Source organism: Apteryx mantelli, chromosome 4, assembly GCF_036417845.1.
Source record: "Apteryx mantelli isolate bAptMan1 chromosome 4, bAptMan1.hap1, whole genome shotgun sequence".
Lineage (NCBI taxonomy): Eukaryota > Metazoa > Chordata > Aves > Apterygiformes > Apterygidae > Apteryx > Apteryx mantelli.
The window spans coordinates 62,853,781-62,879,528 of record NC_089981.1 but is presented as its reverse complement, the minus strand read 5'-3'; the positions used below and the strand labels follow the sequence as shown (position 1 = coordinate 62,879,528).

Here is a 25,748-nt window from a genome sequence, read left to right as displayed (position 1 = left end):
AAATATTATTGTTTATGTCTGCACTAACTCTAGTCTATTTTCTGAATATCAGTTGTGATTCTACTTTCCTTTATTAGCACTTTTATGCTCCCAGCTAATCAGAATATAAACAAAACATATTAAAATTCAAGTCTCATCACCTGTCCAATGCTAGGACACTTTCAAAGTCACAGATTGCAAGTGACCATTGACACTGTTCTGAATAAATGATCCCACGATGAAGAAAAGAACAAAAATTTTCCTGAGTGTCATTGATGAGCACTGTGGGAGGAGAAGAATAAAAATCAATTGTTCAGATATTCAAATATATTTCTGTTACTCCACATAGCTTATCTGCACATTACTTCTTAATCTAACTTTCTTAGAGTTTTATAAAATATCATAGATATAACATTTTTAGATCATAACACAAATGTTTAATGTGGCATGAAATGCCTTCAAGAACATAATTATGCTTTCCAGTTATCTCCACTCAAAATGTTAAAGTGAAGCAGGAAAGCTTCAGGAAGCAGAGGGGAAAATAACTGAAAGGGTAACAACAGCAGCAAGAGCCAATATCTAATAGCAACCTTAACAAAAATCAAACAAGCAAGTTATTACAAGTGCTGAGTGAGTACAGTCCATTTCAATATTTACAGCAGAAAATAACTGCAATTTTTGTGGTACCGGAATGTAGTAATTACTGGTGATTGGTCATTTCTCTTTTTAATGATAAATGCATTCAGCATTAAAAGAAATAAATAATACCAGAAACACTGAAGTCCTGCACAGCTCTTTTCGGATCAATGTGTCGTAGTATGCAACCTCTACAGTAGAATGCTAACCAACACAAAGGGTCCAGATGAAGTGCTACTGATAAGTCTTGTATTGCATTTCTATACTGCTGCTGTTTAGCATATGCTCTTCCTCGATAAAGCCTGGTTTAAAAAAAAAAAAAAGTTTCTCTTTACATATAATTTCCCTTACAAAAATATTCCTACAGAAAGAAGTCATAGACTATTATCTATAATATTAATAGGTTGAGTCAATTTAGTAGTACTTCCATTATTTTTGTGCTGCAACTTTAAAATTATTTATGAAAAAGTGTTGAAGAATAGAATAAACATTCAATTTTATTTCTGAAGTTAATAAAGCAAGGCAGAAGGAACAAAGTCCTGAGACCTATACCATACAGGCAGATCTCTGCACTTGCATAAATCCTTTCTAAAGCTGATGGGGCTCCATATAACAGAGCACTAAATCAGCTTTGAGCATCAGAGTGGGACACTCAGTGGGACTCTCTCCAAGGTCCACTGTCTGTTGGTCTACTGTCTATTGGTGCAGGAGTTTGCTTATGGCAAATACCAGATTTTGTCAAATCTGATTTAAAGAAAAGAAATAAAACTCTCCTCTTTACTATAAAACTTCCTGAAAACATCCATTCTGTTCTTCAATATTTCTTTCAAACAGATGAGTTTACAGAATCAGATCCCACTATTTTATGCTGAAATTCAAGACACTAGCAATATATTAAAATGAGATAAATCACAAGCTCAGGTGGAAAAGTGTGAATAGACAGCAAGGGGTAGAAAACTATTTTATCAATGCAAAATATAAAACTCACATTTTTGTATTGCTGAAGACAGTTTTTACTGTTATCCAACGGGCCTTAATGCCACATCCTACTTCTACACAGAATTGCCATGTAAAATATATACCATTCCTTTTTAAATGTAACACAATAAAATCAGTTCTCTGAGAATTATATCATGTGGTTAACTCTACACAAACACAGGGCAATGACACTATTCACAGAGCCCACGCAAGCACATTTGAGCCTCCATGAATAAGTGGATTTCAGGAAGCTAACTGGAGCTTCATGATGCTTCAAGATATTATGTCCTTGTCAGAGTTCTGAGAAGCATTAGTAAATTACATTAGTAGCGCAGCAACCTTATGTCAGAAAAAATTTTTGCATGACTCCAAGGTTCTTCGTGATGAAGGAGATGGACTGGCAGGTAACAGATGCCCATGAGGGAGTCCTTCACCAGCCATTTCTATTCAGTTTGGATGGGATTCAGCTCCAGATTAAGACATCTAAACTTAAGTATCTATCTGTAGATGTCTACAACATATGTTAGGTGTCTGACTTTCCATTACAGATGATGACGATTGAGTTAACATAACCCAAGGAGATGAGAGCAATTCAGTTTATCCAAAAGTACACACTTACTGGCTGCTCAGGTGAATAGAGCTTCAGGCTTTATGGAAGAGCCTAGATACATACTCAGTCTATCTAGTGTCTACTATCAACTACATCACCCATGACTATAATAGCAGCTCAGAAACCTACATCCCAAGGAGACAGCATGCTGACACATAAATTGAGGTATCATAATCTAGTACTGAATCTCCATTTTCATTTTTACTTTATATTCATGAATCCAGCTTAGAGTACAGAAAGAATGTAAATCTTTGCAGGAATGATTTTAAAAACAAGTCAAATTTACTATTGGCAAGATCATATGAATTTTTCTCAGTCTGTATAAGTCAAACCCCAAATCATTATTCTAACTGAAAAATAAAGATACTTCCCATCCACATAATCAATTTTTTCCACAGAAAACCTTAATTCAGCAAAATGCTAAAATTAGAAGTGTCAAGGCAACCAATGGAAATTAGGCATAGAATTACATAATCCTTAAGGACATTCTTCACTTTGAGCATGTATTTAAATCCAGCTCCTCCAAATAAAGCACATATGCATGTGCTTAAGTCCAACTGACTCTGTATTTGCATAACTCCAGTGGGATCTCAGCACATGGTTCTGAGCTTAGTTAAATTAAGGTCTAGGGACTAATCCAAAGTCATTAAAGCAATACAAAGATTCCCCAATGAATATGATGGCCTAGAAGTCTTATTCTATTTCTATTAGACATCTCTTTGGAAATGCAGTTGCTTTATTATTGTTTAATGCATATTCAATTTTCTACATATTCATATTATTTTAATAATCCACTTAAAATTCAAATACTTTTGTCAAGCTATATATCCTACCTCGCCTGAGTATTAATAGGGTCTTCCTTGATCACAGCAGTAAAATCCTGAATAGCTGTAGTCAAAACTGAACGGTCAAAGAAATGTATTCCATGTTTCATAAGTGCATCTGTTCTTTTTGAGTTATACTGAAAACACTATGATGAAAAAAACAAAAACCATGATGTTATTCATTATTATTTCTGATGATTAAAAATCTTATCCAACAAGCATAAAAAATTCTTTCATTCTCAGATTTCCTTTTTTATTCTCTTGTCCTTTAGTTTGTCATTTCCATTAACTGTAAAAGTGAAACACAAAACCAGTGACGCAAGCTTACAATTGCCTCATAATTTGTAGACATTCAGTAATTTACTAAATTACTTGACAGGAGTAACAGAAATTACATATTTACTTTCACAGCACTGATTTTTTTTTTTAATCATTTATTTGAAAGGATAACTGTTCTCCAAACTACTTGCCAGATGTATCCAAAAGCAGTTAAATTTATTAAAGTTACTACATTAAGTTATACAAAATTACTACATTATTGTAATAATACAAAAAGGTGAGCTTACTTTGGCATAATCATCCATGGCCAATAATAAATTATCTTCCTCAAAATACAACTCAGCTCTCCTGAAATAAATATCATCGTCTGTAGGGCTGCACTGTAATGCTGAACTATAACTGATGATTGCCAATGTACAATCCCCCAGTTTTTTGTAAATCTCAGCCTTTGACAGGTATGCATCTGAAACAGCCCCACAGAAATACAAAAGGCATTATTTAGCAGCCAAAGCAATAAGTCATCTCCTTACAGGGAAATTAATACAATTAATAGAAATAGAACAGTACGTTATACAAAAGATCAGGAAGTCCTGTTTTACTCTGAGCAACAGACCTCAAAAGTTTGGAGCTACAGCTCTGTGCTCAGTCCTCGAGCCCATACAGCTGTAACTGATAGCTCCTGTAGGATTCCAGGGCACTAAGAATCTTTGCCCTCTATAGGATCCCAGGTGCGCCCAGACATTTTAGGCTGTGAATAGTAGGACAGAAATGGACCATCAAGCTATTTAGTATAGGCCTGTTGACCACGGATCAATATAAATGAGAGATCTAGTTTAAATGGGCCCACAAAATAGTTACCCCATACATATCACCAACCACAAAACATTTCCCAACCTCTTTTAACAAACTTTTAATAATGGAAGACTACAGTAAAAGACCCAAAGTCAAAATGTAATATAGCACAGAAACAGAATAGCAGAGGCCAAAGGCATCAGTAATCTTTTAAGTCCCAACTTTAGCAAATAATATAAAATTTCCAGATGATCCACAGAAGTGGGACATTCCCATTTTCATGTTCTGTAGCAGGCCACACTCAGTACAGAATACGACAAAACAGAGAAGTATCCAATGGACCCTGACAATTTGATGAAGGAGTAAAATGGTTCTTCCTGACTCCGATCAAGAAAGCCTGACCCCCAAACAGTTTAAATCAAAGCATAAGCAGGACATGCCAAAGTATTTGAACAAAAGAAGGAAAAAAATCTTCCTGGTCCTTGCAGGTAGTTAGCAGGAGCCCTGATGCATTGGATTAACATGTAACGGTTGTAGTGCAAGCAACAGTGACAGAGTCTGCTTTCCCTCCCCTTCAGTATACTAACGGATCTGACACCCAGGGACTCATACTATAAGCATAAATTCTTATCTTCAGGAACTCGCTGGTGTAAAATTCCTTTCACATTATTAAGCTCTGTTTTAGGTTCCATGGCTGCATGACCCAATTTAGAAAAACATTCCAGAGCTTCACTACTGAAATAATGAGAAGCCATCTTGTAATTTCCAGTCTACATTTATTCATGAGAAATTTATAATGCTTTGATCTTCGGGACATGTCACCCTTCAATCTAAATATTTTTTTCCCTTCATGACATATTCCTGCCAGCGTGACCTTTTACAAAAACATTTATCTATTACGGCACCAACTGATTCTCTGTAACTGTTCAAACTGCAGATTGAGATCATATAATAAATGAACTGTGTTCAAAAGAGTAATATAGCAGCTTTAAAACTTAATATATTGCTTAGCTATCCTCTGGATGTTCTGCACAGAGAAAATATTTCAGTAAAATAGTATCAGCTCTGAGTTATTTAAAGAATCATTAAAAAAAGGTTAGGTCAGAAGGAACCTCTCAAGGTCACATAGGCCAACCTTCTGCTCAGAGCAGAGCTAACTTTAAAGTTAGGTCAAGCTGATTAGTTGTCCAGTTTGAAAATCTCCAATAAACATCTGCTCCAGCACTTAGCCATTCTCATTGTGAAGTATTTTTTCCTCAAATCCAATTGAAATTTCCTTTATTGCAACTTGTGACCATTACCTCCTGTTGCTGTGCAGCTCTCAGAAGACTCTGGCTCCGCCTTCGGTACTACCATCCATTATGTAGTTGAAGACAGATTTCTCTCTTAGCCTCACCTTCTCGAAGCTAAACAACTCATCTCCCTCAGCCTTTCCTCATATGTTACATGCTTCTGGCCCCTGACCATCTTAATGGCCTTCTAACAGACTTTCTCCAGTTTGTCTCTCTTCTACTGGGGATCCAAAACTAGACACGCTATTGCAGGTGCAGCATCATGACCACCAAGTAGCAGGAAAACACTTTCCTTGACCTGCCAGGCACACTTTGCTAATGCATCCAATGTATAGTTAGCCTTTCCTTGCCACAAGGGCACACTGGTGACTCACGTTCAACTTGTCCATGAGGCTCTCATGGTCCGTCCTTCAGAGCTGCTACCTAGCTGCCAGTCTCCAGTCTGCAGCAATCATCCACGAAACTTCTGTCAACTGTCCTTTAGAAGCTGGGGACCAAATTCTATTCTTTTCCTTGGTCTGTCAACTAGATGGTATCTTTCCCTTTTAAGCTCCTTCTCAGTTTAAAAAGTATGGCAGAGCAGGGCTGACTTAATGTACTTAATATCACACTGTCCCCATTACAGGATTGCTTATCAGCTTTCCACATTAAATTAATGGATACAATTGCCATCAAATTTTTTTTCTTGCATTTTTTTAAACACACTAAAACTAAATATCTGTTGTTGTCTCAGAAACCCAACTTCTGTCCTAAACCTTTGAAGATTCTTGTCTGCTTTATAACCTTTCTATAACACAGATAAATCCACTGATGCAAGGTTAAATATGGGCAAAAATATTTGCAGAACTGGGACCAAAGGCAACTAGAGGAAAAGCACTGTGAAAAACAAACTGCTTAAAAAGTTTGGTTACACTTAATAGATACTTGCCTGCTTTATTTTTGTTCCATTTACTTATGAAATTCAGGTCATCCAAAGCAGCAGAAATTCTTTCTTGAAAGAGGTAAATCAAATGTCTATGCCAGTAAGCATTAAGTTGTAGCGGTTCTAAGCTTATAGCCTGTAACAAAATATGAGAAGTAAATAATTATTATTCAGATTGTGGAAGGAACTTTTTAAAAGTGCTCAAAATAGCACATCGGAAATTAGAAACTAATTTTTGCATAGATTTTGTTGTTGTTGTTGTTTCCAGAAAAGACCTAGACCAGCAAACTTCTATTAAACCTAAGCACCTGACAAGTTTGACTGATGCCATACATTTAAAAGCCTCATGTGCTTACACATATGCAGAATCAAAGTCTGTGCTACCAGTATATTCAGTGTAAAATATGAATGAGCCTGGGGTATTATCATGTTTATTTCTTTAAAATAGTTATCTGAATTACTTCTAGGAGATCAAAATTATCTCTAGGAGAATCCCAGGGAATAAATGTTTAAAAAAACAATCTTGTCAATTGCTCTATTTGAAAGAAGAAACAATTAACATGCCCCTGTTTGAAAGGGGAATCATCTTTTCAAACTATGCTGGTATGATTCTTTTAGAAAGTACTTAATATTCCCTAACAGAAAACACTTGACTGAGATATTATCATTCAAATAATGTATTTCGTATATATTCTTTATGCACACAATAGACATAGGTAACAGCCATATGGAAATAAATATAGAAACTGATACATATCTGAGACTAGTCTGCTACAACAGTAAGTCTCGAATTTTGGTCTGTAAACCAATTTGTAGGATCCATAAAATACACAGTGAATGGTGTTCATATATGTTATTGAAGAGAAAAATCAATAATGTTTTCACTACGATATGAAACAGCTTTGAAAAGAAATGCTGAGATCTGATCTTGGCCCCTTGGTCCAAAAAGTTTGGAAGCACTGCATTAGGGTCTGGAATTTTTAGCCTTTCAGATACTTGACCATTTGTTTCTAAAGTTCTAAGTGAACAAAAAGATGTGAGAGAAACAGATCACTGAGTTGCTATAAATATGGCCAATTTTCTGGTCAGATAGTTTATGCAGTTTGGAAGGTAACACGTACAGATTGCAGGTGTATAAAATAGGTACCTATGTCCCTTTATAAATAAAAAATACACATTTATCTCCAAGAGAAACCTTAACAGAAATAGTCTTACAAAAGGAGATTTCACTGTAGGACAATATCCATTTTGGGAAAGGCAAACTCTAGAAATGGAATAAAATCTGAAAAATGGATCCAACTGTAGGACACACTGTGAACTGCCTAAAAATTTAGCATGGCTTGAGACTGTATTAGCTGAAAGAAATAGAGTAACCAATATGAAGTCAAATCAGAATCAGATGTAGCTATATTGAATGTCATTGCTTCATTCCTCTGTACATCTCCAAGTATTTCAACTGATTTATCAAGCTTTGCATTTTAGCAAAATAAATGCTATTTACTTTATTTAAAGGTGCTTTTTGTAAAGAATGTTTTCAGCAAGACTGACAGCTGGTTGGCATTCTACTCCCCAAGAGCAATATCAACACAAAAGGACCAGTTCAGTGTCACATTATCAGGCACCGCAATCCAAAGATCATGAAACCCAAAGCAGCTGGTGAGGACTGCTCCCCCAGAACACTAAGGCTGTGTTAAGAGCTGATAACTGCAGATGCTGGCTAAGAAAAGGAGGACATCTTTTGCTGTCTGAGGTTATATATAGTATGAAGTATTTTGGGGTGCCAATCTGATTATGTCTGTCTTTAATATGGCCATCTGTTAAATGACAATGAAAATACCAGTTCCAAAGTACAACACGTGACTTCTCTGCACCAGCTTCACAAACATATAGGATTGTGCCATTGCTTAAAGATGCCTTTGAAAGCTTTTGTAGCTTCCACTTTCAAATGATGTACTTTAAAAATATTCTTTTCATTTCTGTTTTTGCAGAAATGTTTTTATCTTGTTTTGGTTAAGTTTTTTTTTTTTTTTTTTTTTTTTTTAGTTGTGCAGGGGCTCAGACAGAAGTTATGGCAGGTTTTGTAGCACTACAAAGGAAACTTAAAAGTGTCGAAAAATAAACATATATACAGAAGAAACAGCATTATTGTATAAAATACTAGCGTCAAATGATATTTTTATTGTGCACAAGAAACACATTGCTTTACAATTTATTTCCTCATTATGCTTTTGCAGATATTAAAAATATGCTCAGCAGCTGTGCCAGTAGCAGGACTTAAAGCAAAAGACTTTGGGTTGTTGTTGGTTTTTTCCTACCCTATCTCCAACATACATGGGCCAGTTCAGGTCTTGGGACTGTCATATCCTGAGTAAGGGTCTCCAGAGAAACATTATGGTGCCTGGAGAACACCTGAGTAGAGCTTATTATGGCATTCGCCCAGGACTGACCTTGGGCCTGTCATAGAAGGGCAAAAGAGGCAGCATTCAGCTAGTTATCAACTCTTTTATGCTTCTACCTCCCTCCTTGGGGAGAACTCGGATGCTCAGTTAAAAAAAAAAAAAAAAAAAAGAAAGAAAGAAAAAAGTGGGTTTTGGTAGAAGAAAAACTTGGCATTAAACTTACTTTCTCCAAGTCATCCATAGCCAACTTTAACTTGCCTAACTTTCTTTGTATTGCTCCACGCCTACAATAGTGAAAAGCCAAAGGTTGCTCTTCCTTTTCTATTAGCACTGTCAGTCGTCTTACTTCTTCTTCTAAATCTCCAATACTAACTGTTGCATCTTCAAGCAGAACAGGCTGTACTGAGTCAACTAGTTCTCTTTGTAGATCTGCATCTTGCAAGTCCACCTTCTTAGTTCCTTTGAGTAATTTAATATCCTCCTCCTCAAGATCAGTCCTACTAGGAGGGAAAGTTTCATCAAACCAGCCATTCCAAATTCCACTGACCCATTTGCGAGCAGAACTTTCTTTTGGAATTCCACCCCTCACTTTGGCAAACTTTTCAAAATCTAATAAACAAGGGATACTGGGACTACGATACTGTCTGACTGCTGAAGATACCTTGATACTGAATTTATCATGAATAGGGAGTCTTCCCAGGGACACAGACCTGAGGGAAAAAATATATTTAAATTAATTAAAGGTTCCCAGATATATTAACAGCACCAAATTACAATCTGTCAAGCAGCAACTATTCAAATAACTATTGTTTATTATTCTGTTAACAATAATTTTCTAACTTATCAGCCATTTATGAAAAAAATTACAGAAACCAGCAGAACTGTGCTGAGTGATTCATATTTCCGTTCAGCACTTATCTGCAGCTGCATGCTTACCTCCTCTGAAAGCTTCTAACTTAGGTTTACAAGGACAAGGCTAAACCTAAGAAGGGACCATATTTCAGAGTGGATAATTACCAACATGGCTAAATACATAGTCGATAAATCCTGGATAGATAAATACATAGATGATAGATCCTACTGAGGTTATGAAGAGGCTGTGAGAATAAAAACATAAAAAGCACCACCCAAACTGTAAAGTGAAAAAACACTTGAATTTACAAGGACATTTCCAAAATGATAACCTGGGAAAACTCACAGCTTCTAAGATGAGAACCTTCACAAATGTTGCATATCAACATCTGCTTTGAGACCTCGAAACCAAAGAAACAGAGGCTTTTAAACAGAAATATTTAATCTTTATCACAAACAATACTGTTCTTGCTAACACAGAAGGGAATACTAAAAGGGAATACAGAGATAATATCTTATACATATCTATGCTTTTGTAAATGGGATCTCACTGGGGAAAAAAAGGGAAACTAAAGAAAAAATTAAGCAAGCCCTTACATGAATAACATGTAAAACAGCACAAAGACGAAACCCACTTGGTCTTAGCAAATCTGATATGAAAGCTTCAGTCAACATAGAACATATTGTACCCCCGTCTAAAAGATAACTTTGGAAAAACGCCACCAGATCCATTAGTCACAGCTCACTATACCACTATGTCATACCACAGTTAGTTTAATTACCTACGAAAAGGTGCCTAAAAGAAAAAAAAAACGCAAAAAGAAAACTGGACCTGAGCATCAATGTAAGTATCAATGCAAGTACAATGTGAACATATAACATATTACTACAAACATGGACAAAATTTGCTTTTTCTGCAGCTCATACTTCAAGCACAAGTATTTAATATCCCTATGCCAAAAAAATGGCAAGAGTATTAATGTTTTCTTATGCTTTTCTAATACCTGATTACCTTCTAAGGCCATGTCTTCCTTGTATCCCAAATCCCAAGTACATAAGTAATAAGTATTCACTAGCAAAATATTTAGTGTGATCCATTAAAAAAAAAGGTAAAAAGTCACTTGCTTGATATAATCTATGCAGTTCATGATAAAAAGGAGGTTAGTCCAGCCTAGCATTTAAGTTTCCTAAATACTGAGAATTTCTCCCTTGTCTTTCACATAAATAAGTTTGAACATTTTAATCATTCATTTAGATAAATCTTTTTCTGTTGTTGCATAAAGCAACAGTTACTGTTTAAAGTGCAATATGTACTAAATATCCTAAAAAAACCTGAAAAGTACGTATTTTTTCTTTGCATTAACAAATATTACTCAAAATAACTAAACTATTATTACTAAACTTCAGAGTAATACTTAATATTCAAAAAGACAAAATATAGAATTAAATGATATGGCTACAAATTAAAATATATTCTTTAAAAAGGCAATATACATTAATTAAAGAAAACCTTTTAAGAATCTTTGGGGGTTGACTTAATTTCTTAATCACAGCTTCTAATTTTCTAGGGTCTATTATTTTCTTTGATTTCTTTGTTTTCTTTCTTCTTGGGCAAACAGGGTATTTAATCCCAGCCTTTTGAGACCTTTCAGCAAGAACAATGTCATTCTCACTATCCTCTTGTCCAGTCAAAGTAGGCGTTTTTTCCATTGGTGTGTCTGTCTGCATTGATTGCAGACCATTGCAGATTTGATTCAACAGATGCTTGGTAGGGGAGCTTTTCCCAATCTCTGTCTCAACCTCTGGCTCAGCTATCTGTTGCTTCATAAACTTCAACTCTTTCATGCTGGTTTTGAAATTAGCTGACATCTTTAAAATAGTTTCATCTTTGAAAGCAGTCATCTCTGGAGCAGAGACTGACCTTCTAATCAAACTTATCTGTTAGAAAAAAGGAAACAACTTATTTATATGTCCATTTGAAATAAGATTTATATTATTACATTTGCTGAGTTTTAATGGACTGGATTTTGTTTCTTGCCATGGGGACTACACAGCTGAAAATAACTTAATAGTATTTAATTGTGGGGGAAGAGATCTGCATACCTCAGGATATGTGTCAAAGCAAACAGACCTAAAACATTAATTCAATGTTATCTGAAGCTGGCAAAAGGGCTAAAATTAATCTTCTCTAAAAAGTGTCACAAGAAATTTGAACTAGAAAACCCCAGTCTTTATAGGAAAGTTGAATTTTAAAAACAAAGATGTATGCCCCTGGTAGTGCCATTTACAGAAAGATGAACTGAGATATATTTATGAAGTCAGAAGAAAAGACAGAAGGACTCTGTAAAATGCTTGGAATTACAGCTGTGTTATATGGAAGCAGAACCAAAATCTGAATGGAAATACGCACCCCTGTACTTTGTGCCCCCATCCCCAAATCACCTGACAAAATCAAGAACTACAGAACAATTGTTATATTCTGGTGTTCAATTTTAATTAATTATTAAGCAAGTATTATTTGTAGCTAATGTTCTCAGCCTTTTCTAGTGGTTCTCAGTCTTTTTGTTCTGACTTGTCTAACTTGCACTATAATACTAAGGATAACACATCCTCAAAGAAATTAAAAAGCAATTTCATGTACACTGCCTGAAATTTACAGAGGAAAGCACTCACTAACCTGAAGAAAAAAAGCACCAAACAATTTTGAGTCAGACTCAAATAAGCACTTTTTCAAAGCTTGGTTATAGACATTTGCTAAGAATTACATCGTTTACATATTTATTAGAAAGATACTGCATCAGCCTTCAGCTTCTTTTAATAATAATTTAAAGAACTTCATTTCACTTAATACATTTCATACTTTATTTGTGGCAATGCATTATACCTTGTGAAGCTTTGAAAAGATTAAAAAAATCACAGTGCCACAGTGTGCGCCCCTTTTCTTTAAGAAAATTATAATTTAAAAAAATCTAAGCTTCATGGAGACTTATTAAAAAGAAGAAACTCAAGCCACATGATCAGTGTAAAACTATTATTTATCATATAGATTAGAAGATAGTTTGACTGTAAAGTGCAAAAATATTGAATTGCTATTTGGCTAATTCCTTTAATGAACTATGCACCGTTTTGCTAAAGAACTGTTAGTTGAATTCAACAAAACCACTTCTATTTGAACACAAAACTCTAATATTTTAACACCAAGTATCAATAGTTAGTTCAAATTGCAAATCTGGTGTTTAAATTATTTCATTTATCACATCATAAAGCTTCAACTGCTGCCATGTTTCATGTCTGTCTTTAACACACCACAGTCACAACATTTTAAGGGCGTTGTTATAAACTATGTAAAGGTTTTAAATAAATACATACCACTCAAACTCTTACTCAAAATCAAATTCCTTAATAAAATACTACCTTTATAGTGTTATCAAGATCATTTTTGCATAAGTGTAAAGTTTGCATAATTTATTGCTGCTTTATGTATTTTGTGAAATATCTAACATTACTTCAAAAGCCATAAAAGTGCATGGCACTTTAGATTGGAAACTAGACAATGTTGATGCTCTGGTATGTCTGAAATCCAAGGAGCTGATACTGCAAGTCTAAGTAAGCTGTTCCACTTTTTTTCGGATTAGCAGGATGAGTATGGACAGCTGACATAAATATGGCCTATATCCAAATGCCTGTAAAGTTAATGGGGGGTTCTCAGTACAGATCTATGCTCTCCTATTTTGAAATTGAGAGATTCAATATAGCCAATCCACTTGAAAGAGACCTTTGAGAATCTGATTTTTGCATTTAATAAGAAAATACTAAGTTTAATTCAGTTCGGTGTAAGAATTTCTTCTACAAAATCATAGTTTGGGAACAAATGCATGTAGATATAAAACAATACCTCTAATTTCTCACTATCAGGAAAATCTGGCAAAGAATGGCATCTTCTCAGAATAGTTTTTGCCTATAGATAAAACAAAAAGTGAAAATAAGTCTGAATTAGGCTGAGTCTATATGATAGAGCTTTCAGATAAACTCTGCTTGTAAAAGCTGGGACTACCAGAAATAAAGATAATCTCCGAAGAAATCTGAATTTTCCCCCAAAAGCCCCTGCCTTTGTGTGAGGGGAGTAAGGAGTGCATTCATCTATATTTCCGGATGTCTTAAGCCCATTTCCATTGCCAGATGTCCGAAAAACCCAGACACATCCAATGTGCTCATACAGATTAACCCTACAGAGCAAGTGCAGTCAGTTGGACACTTCCAGGAGTGCACATATTCTATACGTGTGCTGCACAGATGCTCTGTGCATGCACAACAAGTTTGACAACCTCAGAAAATGCTGTGAATATGCCATACAGTTGATCACCTAGACTGAATTTACTGGATGTAAGGAGATGTCTTTTCAGTCAATATGTATTAGGCACACCAATTCCTAAAAGTGCCAGACTCACTGAGCATTACTTACAAGCACATTTTTTTGTCTTGGGAACCCCAGACAATAATATGGCTACATCAGCACAACAGTAATTTTCAATAAGAGTATTACTTCTGCCTGAGAAACTGTATGTGCAACAACTATTAAAACAGATGTCAACGTGTTAACAGGTCTACTTATACCATAATCATTTCTATTAGAATGAAGCAAACGGTTTTCTTCTGTAATAAAAGCTCAAAAAAAATCCAAAAAAGCGTTCTCCCTAACAGAAGTGTTCCCAAGAGGTCTGTAAGTAAATGAGTACGTATATATATATTTTGGTGCATAATTACAACCTTCATTATTTTCAATTATTGTACCTAATGTCCCAGTTTTCCTGTAGACAAATGGCTACCAGCAGTCTTCATCTTTGCTGCACAATTCCAAACCAGTTTATATTTTCTAACACAGCCATAATCTCTTTGTGCCTGAAGTCAATCATGATACAAAATTCAAAATAATTTTTATCCTTATATAAAATAATTTTTTTTAAGTTGCTGCTTCCTGGCTGCAAAAGGATGTAGGATACATGCAAAGTTGACCACAAAACATTTCCTTTTTGACATACTGAATAAGGTTCTCATTATTTCTAGCCAACTCCTGCAGCAAGTGTTCACACTATCAAGTGTTCCTTTACCACTATCAAATTTATCGCTTTGTTCTGCTCCCCTGCCATCTATAAGTCACATTCTCTTGAATGATAGATCCTCAGCTATCCATAGACACTATTAAAACCTCATTTCAAGGACAAAGGCAAATACATCTTGCCCAGCATGACTCACCTTCAAATAGCAAACATGTTATCCAATAGATCTTAACTGCCCTAATAATCCCAAATTGCAGATGAAGCCCTAAATTACAACAATGTTAAACAGGGCCTTCGTTCACTAAACAATATCTGGGAGCTCAACTGCAGTAATACTATACTAGCCTCAGTTTGCCCTATTCTGGATGCAAATACATCCACTTGTGCATTAGTCTTCCTCAGTTCCAGCTGAGGTCACAGTAGCACCTCCAGTTCCAAGGTTTAAGCTGTGTTTTAGCTACAGAAATACCCAGTTGAACCTCAAATTTTCTGGTAAAGAAAGATTTTCAGCTTACTTCTCATGGGATCTGGGTAAGCTTCTACCCACTTCCACCTTTCAGACCTATTTGCTAGAAACAGCTAGCCCTGTATAAACACATTTAACTAAACAGCATCATTTGCCACTTCCATGTTCTCAGTGGAGCTTATGGTCCTCATTCCTACATTGCTTCCAAGAACTAGATCAAAGGTGTTTGAGATAGCCAACATTCTGTAACTGAAAGACCCTCGCTATAGCTGAGAGCCACACTTCAACCTGCCACCGGCAAACCACTGCATGGAAACCCCTTGCATATCCTTTAATATTACATTCTGAGAAACCCTATATAAAAATTCCACATAGTGGGAAACATCTATCTTCCCCTATTCTGCTTCCTGATTCTCACAGCTTTTTAGATGGTTGGGTAGAGTGGAATATCCAGTAAGCCACCCTGTTGAGATATGTCATGTTCCCAAAAAACTCTTACATCACAAACCTTCCTCCCCACATAACGCTATCAAATTTAAAAATAAGAAGAGTCTTTAAAATATGCAATGACTCTTTCTACACGTATATTTTCCTAAGTCTTAAGGGATATCAATACATGGCTAATATCAGTAGAAGTTCCAACATCCTAAATTAAGTACAGTCTCAGGTTTAAAAAGGGAGGTCTAGCTTTTTCTATTTAGAAATGAAGCAAATTTAAATACTGAGTTTCTTTTCCTTAAAAAATATATATATCTAACACAAAATTGTTTCTAGAAGTCAATGACACAGAAACATTTTCTGTATTACGTATAGATCTTAAAACTAAGAATTGTTTTGGTAAGCTTAATTTTTATAGTTTTTTTTAAGTACTGTAATACAACACCACTTCATAACTGTAGAAATCACGATCGCCTTCCTCAGGTTCTAACTCTTCATCTTCCTGAAGATCAGTGAAGTCTTCAAATACAACACTTTCAATAACATTGCTCTGAAATATTAATATATTTGCATATTTGAATATGTTCAATATTATTATTTTAGTCAACTATAGAAAATATAGCAACAGATTAATAAGTAAAGCCTATATTTGGGCTAAAGATTTATGATGATCAAGTCCAATATCGCAGAAGCCATATATCTTAGGCTTCTGATGGACAGACACTGGGGCATGTTCTTCAATGTGATCAAGATTTACATGGTGCATGAGAGACAAGGACATGAGAGAACCAGTTATTGCTACCTGATTCTCTAAATTTTACCCTGTAGACTTGGTAACTTATGTCAGCTGGCAGTAGTACACATAGCAACATCAACACAGCTCAGTGCAGACATAGTAACGCTAGGAGATGGCAGTAGCAGAACCATGTCAGGTTACTCCTGCTGTCAGTTCATTCATGCAGAAGAAAAAGTCTTCATCATCTCTTGCACAGGGGAGTGAAGTAGTCATGAAATACTAGTTTCTCCGTAACTTTTGCCCTGTGAAGGTGCACAGTGCTGCTGATATGTGCACCATACAGTGGGCATGCCCTTTTACGTGAATGACTCATGGAGAGAGAGTCAAAACATTTCAAAACTCAAAAGAAGGCATTTTTCTAGAACAGAATTTGTTAAATATAAGAATTATTTTATCTCATTTTAATAGAAATTACTGTCAGCACAGCTGAAGAAAGACATTACGTAAAAGTAGCTCTCTACATAAAGAGACAAAGGGGGAAAGATGTTATTTACTTCAATTAATTAAAATATAACAAGTAAGCACTAAGCAAGATAACATAATAGGAAATGGTAATTAAGAATACTTACTACTAGAAACTTAATTTCCATTTCTACAAAAATAAAACTACAACAATACAAACAAAATTCAAAACATTATTACAAATTGTACAATGACTTACCAACTGTGCTTATAATATGCAGAAATGTTAATAAAATAGCAGGATATAACACAACTGCTAGAGTTAACAAATATGGTAGAGAAAGACATGTATTTCTGCAAAAGATGGGAACACTAAAAATACATTTAAAATATTTACCTCATATGTAGGAAATAAAATTTCCTTCAGGGAAGAAATTGGAGCAGAGAATTTTGGCGGAGCTGGAGCCCAACACATTTTTAAAGCTTCTGGATATATGGAAACCTTCAAAACCAATACAATTCAGTTACCAACTAACAACAACCCAGTTTATAAATGTCTGTATTAAATCTGAACGTAATTATTATGTGATACAATGCCAGTCTTTACTAAATATGACTTTGTCAAAAAAACACCATGTGCAATGAAATCTTGAGAGGTATAGAGCTTCTCGGCCTGAATCAACTATCTAGCTTGCTCTTTTAGTGTTTTTATCCGTTACTAATTAGCATCTCAGCATTTATTATTATTTCAGAGAAAGAAATAAGAACTGAGGCATGATGTTTCAGAATATAAAAAACTAAATTCTCCATCAATAGAAATGTCTATATACATTTTTATATCACATATTGTCAAACGCTGAAAAATCAGTAGATCTTTATTTCACAGGTGTTTCATACAACCAAAGAACAAAACCAAAAAACTTTTTCAGATTTTGTGTCACACATTTATTAAAAATATTTCTTACTTTCTCTCCTAGCAGGTCCAGTTGTGACTTTTTAAGACAATATTCAGCTATTTTTTGCCGTTCTGTTAGACTTTTTGATGTACAAGAAGGAAGGACATGAATTCCATCTTTCTGGAATTGCTCTGAAATAGGAACGCCTTCATAACAAATTCTGCAGCAACAGAGAAGATGAATAAATTACTCAGATGTCAGGTATTAAAAGCACAAAAATAGCTTGCTATTATTTAAAGTAAACTATTAAGTAAAATTTGAAACAAATTGAAAGTAAACAATGAGTAAAACATACAAATTTTTTTTTTCTTAGAAAGGAAGAACTCAAGATAGGAATGACTTAACACACACCAGAAACCTGGTGCCAAGCTTGTAATTCTTGTAGTCACATTCCAAATAATTTCCAGAAACCTTTCATGATCAGATCCATGGTGTGCATTGCATGAAGTCACAGGAAAAATGCAACACTAAAGTCTAAATCAGCAAGAAAAGTATTACAGACATAATTTCAGGCATGGCAAATACACCATTTAAGTACTTATGATCAGCTATATACTTAAATGCCAGGGAACTGATTTCAGTAGGAATGTCTGGCTGCTTTTCAATAAGATCTTTTGTGATTACACTAGGGATTGGATTCTGATTCTTTTTTGTTTGCTCATTTTTGTAAACTTACCTACTGCAAACATCATGCAAAAGGAATATTTAACTTTCTAAAGTTGTAGTATGAAGTAATTATACATCCTAATTTCCCTTCTGCAATTGTTTCAATTTCAAAAATAGCGAACACATTTTTACACAACACAGTGTAACTGATAAATACATGTGTGTGTGTATATACATATACACACGCACACACACATATAGTTATATAATTGTTCCTCTTTTTTCTACCTCTATTTCCTTTGTTCCTGGCATGTGAAAAGGGAAATTTAGATTTGAAGACTATTACTACTACTAAAATGGCAAAACTGGAAAACAGTAGCAACAAGTATTCTGGGTCTATTAACATTCATCAGCTGAACAGATATTTTACAGGATTTATACATAAAATGATAACATATATTTTTACCTTACAGAGAGCAGAAATTATGTGTATATTTTTTTGTCCTTGTTTATTTTATAATACAACAATTACTTAAATTTTCACTTATATATAGTCTTTACTGTACCAGCAATTACAAGCACAGAATGTAATAAATTACAAAATACGTTCTATATGTACAAAAGAATGAAAAAAAACCCACTCAGTTTCATATATTCAGGTATCCATATATATATGTAAACTAAAATACAGTTCACATTGAACACTTGAGTTTTCTCAACACATCGGCATATGCCAACAGTGACATCTACTGGCGTTATTCAGATTTGGGGTAGTTTTTCTGAAAACACTAAATTAATAATGAAGTTTCTTTGTGCCTTTATGAAACTATGGTGTATGGTCTATTATTAGTAATTTCCCTGTCACATGAATATCTGCTATAGTGGACTGGATTCTCATTTATACTAAGTGCAGTTTATTTCCATTTTAAGACCTATTCAAACTATCACAGTGGTGTGTAAAGGGGAGAGTGGTCTCAGCATAACTGAGAACAAGCCATCCTATTTATCAAACAAAACACCTTCCAAACTGAAGTGTGATTGAATTTTAAAAAGGAATCTTTAACAAATAGTACTAGGCCAAAGTAGTAGTTCTTATCCAGGAAAACAGATCCTAGTTCTGGGAGTAGTTCTTGAACTACTTTCTGGAATGTTTGAGTGGAGGTTTTGACAAAAGACCTATTACGTATAGGGAAGAAAAACAAGAACTGAAAACCTAACTTTTGGTAAGTGGCCTTTCTAGTTTTTCCTTTATGTCTAAGTATTTGGTGGTTCTGACCTTCAAGGTGGGAGACTGCATAAAAGGAATGTCAAGTAAAGTTATACAAGATATAAAAAGGTAGAAAACAATCAGTTGAAAGATACTTTAGCATTTGGTGGTAAGAAGTGATTTAAGTGACCAATGTAAAAATGACTGCCCTTCTCTTAGAGCACTTTTGTCACAAATAGTTTTTAATTCAAGGAGTCTATACTAAGGAATAAAGTGCAAGCTAATGTGAAGCAACATTCAGGCTTCATTTCTGGAAGAGAGAAACAAAATGAAGGAAAGCTCCAAGCAATAATAATATTGATCTAATATTCTGATCTATTGATCTATTCTGTTTTCATCTGTTGGCAAAAAACTGTAAAATTGGAATGTCTCAGGGAGATGCAGGTATTCCTGCTAAAAGGAATCTTACCAAACAGCATGAAGCTACAAACCCTGTTAAAATTATTGTAGGATATTTGTCAGGAGAAGGTTTGACTTTCCAATTAATATCTTCATAAAAATATATTCTGCTTGCACTTGTCTTCATAACTAAAAAAGCAACATTTTTAAACTTCAGATAACTGATGGCTGCAAAATATACCAAGATAAAACAGGAGAGCAAAAGCAAGGAACCTTAGCTCAACCCCAGGAGAGAGATACTTGCAAAGTTTGCATTTTGACAAATTGATGTACTCTGCTCTGCTACATGTTTTTTTGCAGACATGCAAAGTTATTTATAGGTTTTAAAAAAACATGTATTTTTCATAGTGAAGACAAGACTTTAAAGCAAAATAATTATTGCTTTCTTGAGCTCATTGACTATAATGTCCTACCATAGTAGGCTTGCTTGGACTTTGTTACAACCAAACAAGAGTCTTTCACAGAAGAACTCAGAACTAGTACTGAAAACCTAAAGAAGATAGATCTATTGCTATTTAAATAGCAAAGTCATTTGAATTTTACTATCCACTGTACAAATATCATGCTTAACCCTACTTAGATTATTTGCAGTTGTGAAATTAGCCAAATGTGGGGAACTGATCAGTAATGAAATGTGGACAGCTACATTCTTAAAGACGTGTAAACTAGTGTCAGATAAATTATACCTGTGACCTTCAAGGCTCTCACAGACAACTCGTTTTTAAAAATTAAAAGCCGATGAGTGTAGATAGTGCCACTAGATGGCAGTGCTCCAAAGAATTTAGTTTTCTAGACTTCGAGGATTAAACGAATTCAGCAAGGAATTTTAGCATATCCATCTTTTTTAACTCTCTTCATCTGTGGAGAGTGCAACTTTCCATTGAAACTTTTCTTCCCAAAATCTCTACTGACTATTACACAAAGCTCAGATTCCTTGTCCTCTTCCTTAACCTGTTGGCTACCTCTTGAAAACCAAACCATTTTCTTCCGGAAATCCCGTTCTCCCACAGCTTCTACAATTCATCTCTCCTAGTTCTACTCCCATCTAACTGCTTCAGCTTTCAAGGAATTCTATGCTCCACTCATATCTCTTCTTCCTCTACTGTGTATTTCTAGTAATGTTGTAGTCAAAGACCATATACAGGTATCCTCTCCGTGGTTATGAATCGGAGCACGACTCACTAATCCATTCTGCACAAACAAAAATGTCAACTTGTCTTCCTCTTGGGATGTCTAGCTGACAGTGCTAGCTCAGCAAGACTGAAATATAAGGATCTTATGAGTCTTTCCCTTTTCAACCTTCATAGAGTCTTCTCTGCTCTTTCTTCATCACCATGGCATCCCATCATTCACTCAAACTCAGAACCTGGGTATCATTCACCACATTCCAACACTAAAGGCTTTTTCTAATCTTTCTACAAGCTAAAAGTCTGGTATCTAATTTCATATCTTAGCTGCTGCAGCACCTCTTTCTTAGACTAGTACTAAGGCTAGTACAACTGCTCTGCTCACATCCATTCAAAGTGCTATTGCAAAGATCATAGTTCCTTGCTTTGAACATGTCATTCTATTCTTTGAAATAACAGAAAAATAGGAGCTAATTCAAATGTAAGCTGTTCCTCTGCTTTAAAAACCTTCACAACCTTTCCCTCTCCTGTCTTCTCTAGATCAGTAAAGAGATGTCACTGACTCCATCACTGACTTCCTAGGTATTCTTTTTTTTACTTTTTGAACATCTTTTTGCGTTTCCTCACGCTGCCTCTCACACTTGAGAAAAACTTAATACAGATTATTCTCTCTGAAAATTTCCTTAAAACCTCTTCTACTGTGACCTGCAAAATATTTAATTACTAGATCACCGGTATGCTAAAATCCCTGCCCACAATGCTGATCAGTGTCCTTATTCTCATTATATCCTTATACTCTGTCTGTATCTGTCCAACAGACAGAAAATGTTGCTGAACCAAAACCAAATATTCAAATAGGCCAGTGAGTGATATTCATATGTACCCAAATTCCTGACAGATGGAGAAGCTCACACTGACCAAAAGGAAAGATCAGGGCCTAACCCCGCACCCTGAAATAATGCCAGGCTTGATGGGTAGGCTAATTTTGATTGTATCAAAGGAAATCAAGGACTAGCAACTTTCATACAGCAATTTTATGGATTCACAGATTTTAAGGTCAAAGAAAAGCATTATGATCATCCAACATGACCTGCAAAATAATACAGAAAATACAATTTCACCAGTGTTTCTGCATCAAGCTCAATATCCCTGGTTGAAACTCAGCATATACCACAGAAATACATCTAGTCTTGATCTAAAGGCTGCAAGCAATAATTCATCCATGAGTAAGCTATTCCAGAAGTTGCTCGTTTCGTTATTATATATCCAAATCTTCCATCTACTCTCAATTTGCCTAAAATGAAATTTCAACTACTGGGTTTGCAACGCTTTTGTCTAGCAAATCCTCTTCAATCAGAAACCATACTATGCAGGTAACAAATTCAAGCCATCTCTTAAATCTCTTGTATAAAAACAAGATAAGGATCTTTTTCAATGTCTTAATAAAGAGTAGGTATTCAAGCAAAAGAGAGATCACATACAGGAGTCAACACTTCTGTTTGCTCCCCCACAATGGTATTTGGAACACATTAAGCATCTAGACTCCTCACTAAGCGCACAACATTCCTACAAACCTGCTTATGGAGGAAGAATCACAGATTTAACCTGCAGGAAATCTGCTGCTCCTTTCTGGAGCTTAGATTTTTCAGGGGCTGCTAGCAGAAACTTCCTTCCATTTCAAATCCAGAACATGAGGGTAGATGCATCTGTTCTTTCAGGAAGGGCAAAGTGATCTTTTTTTCTTTTGTAAGACAGCCAGAGAAAAAAGCAAAGAGTGGCAATTTCCACCTATTTATGATAATCAACTATTTAAAAGCACAGAGACAGGAAAAGAGAATCTGTTGCCTCTTGGAGGATTCAAACCCCACTCACCATTAGATTATTTGACCATTCTGGGTACAGGAAGTTGTGCTGTTGAGCAGAAAAGAATGCAAAAGTCATGCAGCCAAGAGAGAGAACAAGTGGTGGCATGACTCTGTATCTCACTTGTTAGAGCACTTGCCCGGAACAGAAGAGCCCTATATAATACTTCTACTTCCAAAATTTTTTCTGTGTTATAGCTAATATTTTACCTTCTTTATTTTAAGCTAAACAGCTCAGAAAGTATTGCACAGCCATCTTCAGTCAGTTATCTATCAAGACCAGGAAGCTCCTTTCAGAATACAATCTCCCCTCCTACAAAGCATGACCCCTACTCCCTATTTTTACCCTTATGACCTTGCATTTGGCTGCACTAAAATGCATGTTTTTCAAGTGAGCCCAATTTAACAAGCTATTCAAATTGCCCTGTAAAAGAGACTATCTTTATCCTTATTTATCACTCTACCATTCTTCGGGTCACCTACAAATTTTATAAGCAATTATTTTATATTTCTGGGGCTGGTGATATACAGAAACTATAAGCAGCAAACTGCCAGCCTGAAAAAACATCAGGAAAAACTTGAAAATATTAGGGCTCCAATTCTAAAATTCTTGACCTTACTATACAAAATACTAAGGAAAAAACAAAAAGGGCAAAAAATGGACTCAAATAATAAGCAATGAAAAATGAATTATTCTTCATATTCATTGCCTAACTTTATTTCACACTATTTTAGTGTAAAATATGTCCAAAAAAAACCAAAAAGGCAAAGATTTAGAAATTTGTAACAGTCAAATATAAAAATTGGTAATGTCAAACATAAAAATTGGTAATATAAGCGAGTAGGCAGATTCCAAAACCCATTAACATATCCTCACTACTTCTTATAAAACAAATTTGCTGACAGATCATCTTGTTTGATATGCTGCATTAACAATTTTAATGTGATTTTTTTTCCCCTCAAAAATAATTTAACTAACACTCATTTTGTTCTAATCCAACTCCTCATACATTAAAAACACAGGAGCCTACAGTTGTCCCATGGGCACCCTTTCTATATGCAAAGAATATAGTTGACTACAGGGAATCTATCTGAGGCCCCAATTCTGTATGTGCTTAACTCTGTGCATGTGTTGAACTCAACAGAACTACACTCAATTCCTTAAAATTATACTTGTTCCTAAGTGCTTGTAGAATCAGGATTGATGCAAATTGTCTATGTGATAAAGGGCTAGTGGGTCTGGACTTTAAACCTTTTACTCTTGCAGAATTTGACATTCACAGAAAACCTACTGTATTTGTTCAGCATTTGTGATTTCAATGGGACTTCTCACATGAGTGGAATGAAGTATAAACATTCATAGATTTATAACCTAAACCATGACATATCTTTTAAAATATATCTACAAAATGCAATTTATTTTAAAAATAAACAGCAGATTTTACATTCTGAATAAAATACAAGCTTTTTAGCCTTAAGGCTAGTACTAATTATTTTAAAACATATCTGCCAAAATAAGGCAAAATTTTTTCAGTAGTTTTCTTTGCCACTTCTATTAAACTACTAAATACTGAATCACCAGAAAAGTTATTTCTCAACAACTAATTCTTTAACTTACAAAATCAAAAAGCTGAAAAGAAGTAAGTTCATACCTTTTCCTTTCAGCTTGCTCTTTCAAACAAATATATTTTGAACAGGTCGGTTCTTCCTCCTTATTGTCCAGATCCTCTGCTGTAAATAAGACATTGTGACCTCTTCTGTCTAAAGTATGATAGATTCTAGAAGCCAGTCGTAAATCAGGAGGCAACATAAAACTAGGAAAAGCAGTACATAGATGATGAATGTCTGGATAATGTTGACCTCTAGAAAGGAGAAAAAGAATCAATCTTAACATCCATACTCTATATTATAAAGTATGCAATTTATCTCATACTACATCATGACAGATATCAGACCAAAGGACATAAATTGCTAATATAAATACTTGGCATAAATTGTTTTATAAATTGTTTTATAATTTCTATTATAGATAGATTTTTTTTAAACGAAAGAAGGACCAAAACCTAAAAATTTGGTAATAATTTTAAAGTAAAAAGTAACTGCAGAAGTCAAAATTTTGCTTTCCTAACTTAAGAGCATTCACTTGCTGCACTGAACATTTAACCAAAACACATAATATAGGTTTATGGCTTAAACTGGGTATGTGAATAAATGTTATGTTAAAATGTTACATGTACATTCATCTGCAAATTCTCTCCCATGACCGAGTACCTTGTAAATACTCTTAAAATTCTGAATTAGGTTTATGACATGCTATCACTTGAACTTTTTCTTAACTTTTCAATTAAACTGTTGATTTTAGAGGAAACACAGTGACTTTGGCTATCTTTGAAAAGTTAATAACTAAAAAATTCTACCATTTAACCCTCCTATCTAATTTGCACTGAAGGTGATGAAAGTCTATTGACTTCAACAGGCCATGGATCAAGTTCTAAAAACAGTCTCCAGCTACTGTATGAACTCTACAAAGTTAATAAATGTCTAATGTGCAGACAGTTACAATGTGAAGAGTAGTATATAGAAAGTGTCTGAGATGCAAAAATTCAGTAATGGCTCCCCAAATATATCCTACTTTTAATTAACGTTCATAAGTGCCTCCATATTTTAAGAGAAAATCCCAAATGAAAATGGTTAAAATTCCACTTTGAAATTACACTGAATAGTTTTCAGGTTTAACTAGTTTTCTAAGGTTCTCCAGAAACAATGACACTTTCAACAACTTGTTTGTTTTACTGAGAACTAAGTCTTG

At 34.8% G+C, this 25,748-nt stretch overlaps 1 protein-coding gene across 1 annotated transcript in view; it reads right to left on the bottom strand.

Moving 5' to 3' along the window:
- Positions 1-25,748, bottom strand: part of TTC6 (tetratricopeptide repeat domain 6) — a 64,701-nt gene that overhangs the window by 23,411 nt on the left and 15,542 nt on the right. The window contains 13 exon segments of the mRNA XM_013940882.2: positions 141-261; positions 748-917; positions 3,037-3,173; positions 3,594-3,769; positions 6,319-6,448; positions 8,935-9,421; positions 10,350-10,359; positions 11,024-11,501; positions 13,459-13,521; positions 15,973-16,074; positions 17,120-17,224; positions 17,688-17,838; positions 24,592-24,801. Of these exon segments, the coding sequence (XP_013796336.2) occupies positions 141-261; positions 748-917; positions 3,037-3,173; positions 3,594-3,769; positions 6,319-6,448; positions 8,935-9,421; positions 10,350-10,359; positions 11,024-11,501; positions 13,459-13,521; positions 15,973-16,074; positions 17,120-17,224; positions 17,688-17,838; positions 24,592-24,801 (2,340 nt within the window).